Below are 6,600 nucleotides of genomic sequence, written 5' to 3'. Positions count from 1 at the left end.
ACAGTTTGCTCTTAACCTACAACTGTGACATAAATGTGGCCAAAAAGTATCACCTCAGGGTCATCTCAGACCCTCCCAGATCCTCCACCCTCCCAAACACAACCCTTCTGTCCACAAAATAAAAGGATTAAATGCCTGCCCACCCTGCTCCTGTACCATGCAGCATTTCAGAGTCAATAACTAACGAGCCCCTGGCTATGAAAGAAGGAAGGACTTGCTTTACACAGCTCAGAAATATTCTCTGATCCCACTAAAGGCAGTGGTTAATTGTGGGGTGCCAGTTGGAGTGATTGCATCTGCCGTCCCTCAAAGCAGCCGGAATGCTGTCACTCACTTTGAAATGCCCTGCTGCATTCATCAGTCTGGATGGCACAGAGAAGTTATAACCGTACAAGCCATATGGAGGATGTAAAGAACAATTAAGTGCTTCCCGAGCAATGGGACTTGATGGGAAAATGTTTCCAGATGCATGTAATCCATACAGCATTTGACCAGCAGGACCGGGGGCTTGTAGGCACTGAGCGTTTAAGTCTTCGGCTTTGGCGTTTTTCAGGGAAGACAGTTTGGGCACATCCACCATGAAGTGGGGTAAAAGGTGTGGGTTGGTGGCTCCCAGTTTTTCGTGGCTCGGAAGGAGGAGTGCCTGTTGTCTCAAGAAGCTCGTAGGGCAGATCTTGTAGTAGAGGGGCACGTTGAGGGGGTGCAGGAAGCTCTCGGGGCACGACATGCCCAGGTTGCTTGCAGGCAAGTGAAGCGTGGGAGGGGAGCACGATGGAGAGAGCAGGGGGTTCAGAGGAGAGGGGGTCCCACCGCTGGAGGCCACTGGAGAAGAGCTGGAGCTCCCACCTGGAAAGGAAAACAGAAATCATCCAGGCTGGGCTAACTGGTGTCCACAGCCAAGCAATCCTCGGAGAACTCCTGCTCCCGGCTGCCGGTGTCCATCCAAACACGAACCTGCTCCAAAGACCAGCTCCCGGAAAGTGGGAAGATCTATGCGTAAATGGTTATTGCTAGCTGGTATTTGTCTAAAAACAACATTTGCATGTGTCTAATCCCATTCTTTGGACTGGGATCATGGTAAATGCAGCTCCATATACACACCTGGATCCATACCTGGCTGCACGACCGATAACCCTCCCCTGCTATACCCACACCATTGCCATTTCAGGTTCCCTATTTTTCATGCATATTCCAGACAGTTTTTTCTCCCTTGGATATAAGAACAAAAAAGCATATTCAGCCTGATGGAGAATTTTTTTGTACCTTCCTGCTCACAGGAATTGACTCATTTCACTTGGCTTCCCAAGCAATTTGAAACATTCCCCTGAATGCTATCGGTGTCTCCAGAAATTCAAACTCACAAGTCATGTGAACGTCCTCCTTTCTCAAAGGGATGAATGAACACTTTCAGAATTCAGGAGAAAAGCAACCCCAAGGAGTAAAAATGAAGCAGGGATGGGATGGCTGCTCCGAGGTGGGAATGGTGCTGGGAGCAGCCGGCCCTGGTGCTACACAGATGCTGGTTTCATCTCCCGCCTGTGGAGAGCCAAATGTCTGCTGCACACTCATTACCAAATTCTTCCAGAGGGTTTCCCCCTCCCCCCACTTTATTTCAATTTCTTACCAAAATCACAGGAAAGGATGTAAGGGAATGTGGATCCATTTGTGCTACTATTTACATTCAATTCCTACCAATACAGTGCCTGTCTGGGATCTGATCTGACTTGACACGCAACCAGAGACCCGAAATCAACTGTAAAACTGAACCATAGCTGCTGGTATAGCAAATTGTTAAAAAAAAACTTAAAAACACAAAGATTTTGAATGTGATGCAAATTAATTTCCAAACTCCCGGCAAGCAGAGCCTCTCACAGGCCAGCCCTTGGTCACAATAATCCAGGAGGGTTTTGTGGCATGAAGGTCTCACCCTTCCCAGCTGATGTCAGTGGCTGCTTCAGTCCTGACATCAGCAGGGCAGGGTCCAGTCCTCTCTCCGTGGACATATCCTGATGCCCTCCAGGGCTCAGGGACTTTGGGTCACGTAAAATACGGGATTGAGCTGATATTTGTGTGTGAGGCAGTGAGGGAATCCCTACGTGGCCGGATACAGCAGAGCAGAGCAGGGTCAGTATCTGCTGCACCAAGCAATAATATCACATCCCGAGCAATAATCTCACCCAAATTCCACAGCAAGTTTGGGAATGGGGATTGCAGCAGAAACGATGGAGCAGATCAATGAGCAGGTGTTTTCTGCCCTTCCTATTAGGCTTAAAAATAAAAATTCTATGGCAATTTTTTTTCTTCAGCATGTTAATCATAATTCCTTTTAATTTATCTCCTGGTTTTAGAGTTTTGGGATTTCAGTTTTATGGCTTTTCTTCAGAAATATATTTTATTAGCAGTAGAACTTCAGATTTTGTTATATTTATATCAGTCCAGGAATCCCGTCCTGAAGAAAAATACCAAATAGATTAAACAAGAAAAAAAATTTCAAAAATCCCAGGTAGCTGTAATAGTATATTATATTATATTATATTATATTATATTATATTATATTATATTAGTACAATAATATTTTAATGTCCTTAACATTGCAATTGCTATTGTTTCATTCCTCATGCAGCTCATCCACCACCTCCTCTCCCCTGGCAAACGGGCTCAAAAGGAGCTTTTTGCATAGGATATTTTCTAAAAATAAAATTAATAAAAAACCTCTTCATAATACTAATAAAACTGCTACTACTACCACCACCAATAATGATAATAATTTTAGTTCTCTTTACAACTGATAAACCTCTTAATTTTTCCCGAATCTGATTTCTTTGTGCAATCATTTCTACGCCTGCAGAAAATGAATTTTTGCTGTGATTTTTGCAGCATTTCCCGGCAGACCCAGGGGTGACTTGGTGTGTCCCAAAACTTTGAAGAGTTCCTTTCGTAAACGAGAATTTAACTAGCGATTTTAAACCCAACTTGGAGGGTTTAAAGGGTTTAAACGAGCTGTTAGTTTTTTCCCTTCGGCGCTATGAACAATCTGTTTTCAAATATTACTTTCTGAAGCCGTTTTTCTGAGAAAATGCTATAAAGGACCGGTTGCTCTTGTCAGGATGAAGGAGAGCATTTTCCCGGAAAATTTGTCCTCCTCTTCTCTGCATTTCTGTGCGACTGCTGCATCCTAAATACCAGATAATTTTATTTTCTGTTTCATAACGCATTTGTCGGCGCAGAAGCTGCCGCTGCAGAAAGCACGGGCGGTCACCACTACCACGTTTGTAGTTGATATTCCCAACCCTGTTGGAAGCAATTAGTGTAACAGGATCAAAGCCGGAACAACCCGACTCCAAATTAGCCTCCTGCACACTCAGATTTTTTTTCCTCCCCATCTAACTCTGATTTCAGCCGGGGGCTGGAGCAGCCCCGCGCCCTCATCCTGTTCTTCCCGGCTTCTCGCATCCACTTTCACAGGAGTTTTATCCAAACCAACGCGGAATTAACCCCCCCAAAAGCAGGGATTCGTTTTCTGGGCGCGCCTCGTTATCTTTGATGGTTCGAGCCGCCCGAGGAGGCTCCGGGCGTGCGGCCGGGAGGGGCAGCGAGCGGGGTTCACTTACCCTGGCTGTCTGCGCCGAAAGCCTTGAAGTCCAGGGCGAGGGGGGGTCTCCACGGGTAGGTCTCCAGGAGCCCGTCCAGGACCCCCCTGCGGGGCGAGAGCGCCTTGAACGCAGCCGCGGGGCCGGCGGGCGCGGGGGGCGGCGGCGGGGCGGCCCCGGCCCTTACCTGTTCCTGCCGGGGTCCCGAAAACCTTTGGCGAAGGGATTCCTGTCGATCTTCAGCTTCGTGATCTGCAGGGTGAAATCAAGGGGCCACTGGGGAGCGGGACAGGCTGGGAGCGGCGGCCGCGGCCATCCGGGCTCTCCATCCCCCCGGCTCCCGGTGCCATCGGGGCTCTCCATTCCCGCGACTCCCGGTGCCATCGGGGCTCTCCATCAGCCCGGCTCCCGGTGCCATCGGGGCTCTCCATCCCCCCCGGCTCCCGGTGCCATCGGGGCTCTCCATCCCCCCCGGCTCCCGGTGCCATCGGGGCTCTCCATCCCCCCCGGCTCCCGGTGCCATCGGGGCTCTCCATCCCCCCGGCTCCCGGTACTGCCGGGGCTCTCCTTTCCCCCGGCTCCCGGTGCCATCGGGGCTCTCCTTTCCCCCGCTCCCGGTGCCATCGGGGCTCTCCATCCCCCCCGGCTCCCGGTACTGCCGGGGCTCTCCATCCCCCCGGCTCCCGGTGCCATCGGGGCTCTCCTTTCCCCCGGCTCCCGGTGCCATCGGGGCTCTCCTTTCCCCCGGCTCCCGGTGCCATCGGGGCTCTCCTTTCCCCCGGCTCCCGGTGCCATCGGGGCTCTCCTTTCCCCCGGCTCCCGGTGCCATCGGGGCTCTCCTTTCCCCCGCTCCCGGTGCCATCGGGGCTCTCCATCCCCCCGGCTCCCGGTGCCATCGGGGCTCTCCATCCCCCCGGCTCCCGGTGCCATCGGGGCTCTCCTTTCCCCCGCTCCCGGTGCCATCGGGGCTCTCCATCCCCCCGGCTCCCGGTACTGCCGGGGCTCTCCTTTCCCCCGGCTCCCGGTACCTGCTGGTTCTGGTAGGCTGTGACGGTGGTGAACTCGGTCTCCTGGAAGGAGAAGGTCTGCACCCCCTCGGCCGGCAGCGACTGGATCTGCGCTAGATCGAAGCGAGAATCCTGGGCGATAACGTGGACGCGGGGCTTGTACTTGTGCATGGACTGCAGGATGATCTGTGCGGGGGGACAGGCGGCTGAGCCCCCCGGAGGGAGAAGGGCAGGCAGAAAACCCGAAGCGAGGCTCAGGGAGGACCCAGCGCTGAGCCCCAAGGCAGGAGGGACCGGCCCCCGCCTCCCGGCGCTGCCCCCCGGATGATGCTCCGCACCCCGGGGCGCTGCTCTGCCCCTGCCCGGCCCCCCCGGCGGGGTTGCCCCACACCTACGTGCCCCTTGTCGTCCATCTCGTTGTTGGTGAGCTTCACGCGGTCGAAGCTGATGATTTGCCTCATCCAGGTCTCCCCCGAGCAGGGCGAGTCGGGGTGGATGTAGAGGCGCGGGGTGATGCAGGAGTGGTCCGTGTTCCCCGCCACCATCCACTGCGAGCTGTGATAGACGTACCTGGCCCGGGCCGGGCCGCGTCAGCCGCCGGGAGCCCGTCCCCACCTGCCCCTCACACCTATAGATTCTATAGATGCGTGCGGGCCCCCCAGCATCCCTGTGTGACCCCCGTGTCCCGCTCGGGTCGCAGATCGCGGCCATCAGCGCAGGACGGGTCCCGCCCGTTCCCCCCGTACCTGTACCCGTACCTGTATCGCTTGGAGTCCACGGGCACGACGTCGATGGCGATGTAATATTGCTGCAGCGGCTCCAGCCCCTTCACCTTCACCCGGACCGACGGGAACATCCTCCTGCGGGCACAGGGCACAGGGACAGCGGCTGAGCGAGAGCCAAGAGGGGCTGCGGAACTGGTAATGGGCGTCGGGAGGAAGGAAAATCGAACTCAACGAAAATAGAGGAAAAAGGGGCGAACTAAGTGAAATATCTGAACAGAACAGAGAAACCCGAGACAACGAAACAAAGCAAAAATAAAAAGCCCAAGAAATAACACTGTCACCCCCCAGGAAAAAAAAAAAAGAAAAAAAAAAGAAAGGAAAAAAAAAAATAAAAACCGAAACGGGAAAGCAAAGCCCGAGCGAGGCGGCGGGGGCCGGTACCTGCCGGCCTTGGTGATGATCATCTCGGTGCCGATGTCGTGGAACCTCCTCCAGAGCTCGGAGCCCTGCAGCTCCACCTGCACCCCGCCCGCCCGGCTCTCGGCACCGGCCTTGGGCCGCTTCTCTGCGGGGAACACAAAGGGCAGGGGGCGGCTCGGGAGGCTGCCGGGGCCGGGGGCCGCCCTCGCTCCCCTCCGGGCTCCCTCCGGTACCCACCCGCCTCCGGGGCTCTGCGAGCCGGCCGGCAGCCGGGGCCGGGCTCCTCATCGCGACCCTCCGGCACCTTCCTCTTGGCCGAGCGTCCCACCAGGGCTTCCACCGAGAAGGCGTGAGCCCGGGAGCTGAGCGCCATCCCCCCCGGGCTGCCAGGGGTCCCCCCGGGCGGCAGCGGGGCTCAGGCGGGCGGCGGCGGCTCCATCCCGGCCGGCACCCGGCGCCCCTCGCCCGGCACGGCTCCCGTCGGGGGGCAGCGGCCACGGCGAGATCCTCTTGCATCCAACTGAGTCAATAGACGGCTGCAGCCTCCTCTGTTTGTTTTGGAAACTGGTGGGAGCATAAGAAACATTGAGTGACATTTCATGGGAGTAACGGGGGGGGGTTGGAGGGGGAGGGAGGGGAGAGCCACAAGGGTGGGGGGGGAGAGGGGGAAGAGGAGCCGGCCCCGTCTAGGATCAATAAAAGAGTTACTGTTCTCCATTAAATTGTAAAACTCAAAGAAATTTGACATAATTGCACACTAGGGGCCACTTTTCCAACAAAAGTGCAAATAACGTTTAACCAGAACCAGCGCAAAAGGGAAAAAGAAAAAAAAAAGGAAAAGAAAGAGGGAAAAGGAGA

General features: G+C 55.1%; 1 protein-coding gene across 1 annotated transcript; it reads right to left on the bottom strand.

The window, feature by feature from the left end:
• Positions 1-250: 250 nt before the first annotated feature.
• TBX22 (T-box transcription factor 22) lies at positions 251-6,115 on the bottom strand. Its single transcript, XM_066559707.1, has 8 exons — positions 5,980-6,115; positions 5,764-5,887; positions 5,356-5,457; positions 4,993-5,167; positions 4,619-4,783; positions 3,778-3,842; positions 3,612-3,697; positions 251-846 (listed from the first exon to the last, which is right to left on the bottom strand). The coding sequence occupies exons 1-8, from the start codon at positions 6,113-6,115 to the stop codon at positions 251-253; spliced, it is 1,449 nt and encodes a 482-aa protein (XP_066415804.1).
• Positions 6,116-6,600: the final 485 nt, after the last annotated feature.

This window comes from Molothrus aeneus, chromosome 14, assembly GCF_037042795.1.
Source record: "Molothrus aeneus isolate 106 chromosome 14, BPBGC_Maene_1.0, whole genome shotgun sequence".
NCBI classification, from domain to species: Eukaryota; Metazoa; Chordata; class Aves; order Passeriformes; family Icteridae; genus Molothrus; species Molothrus aeneus.
Note: the sequence above shows the minus strand (reverse complement) of the source record. Positions and strands in the feature narration are given on the sequence as shown.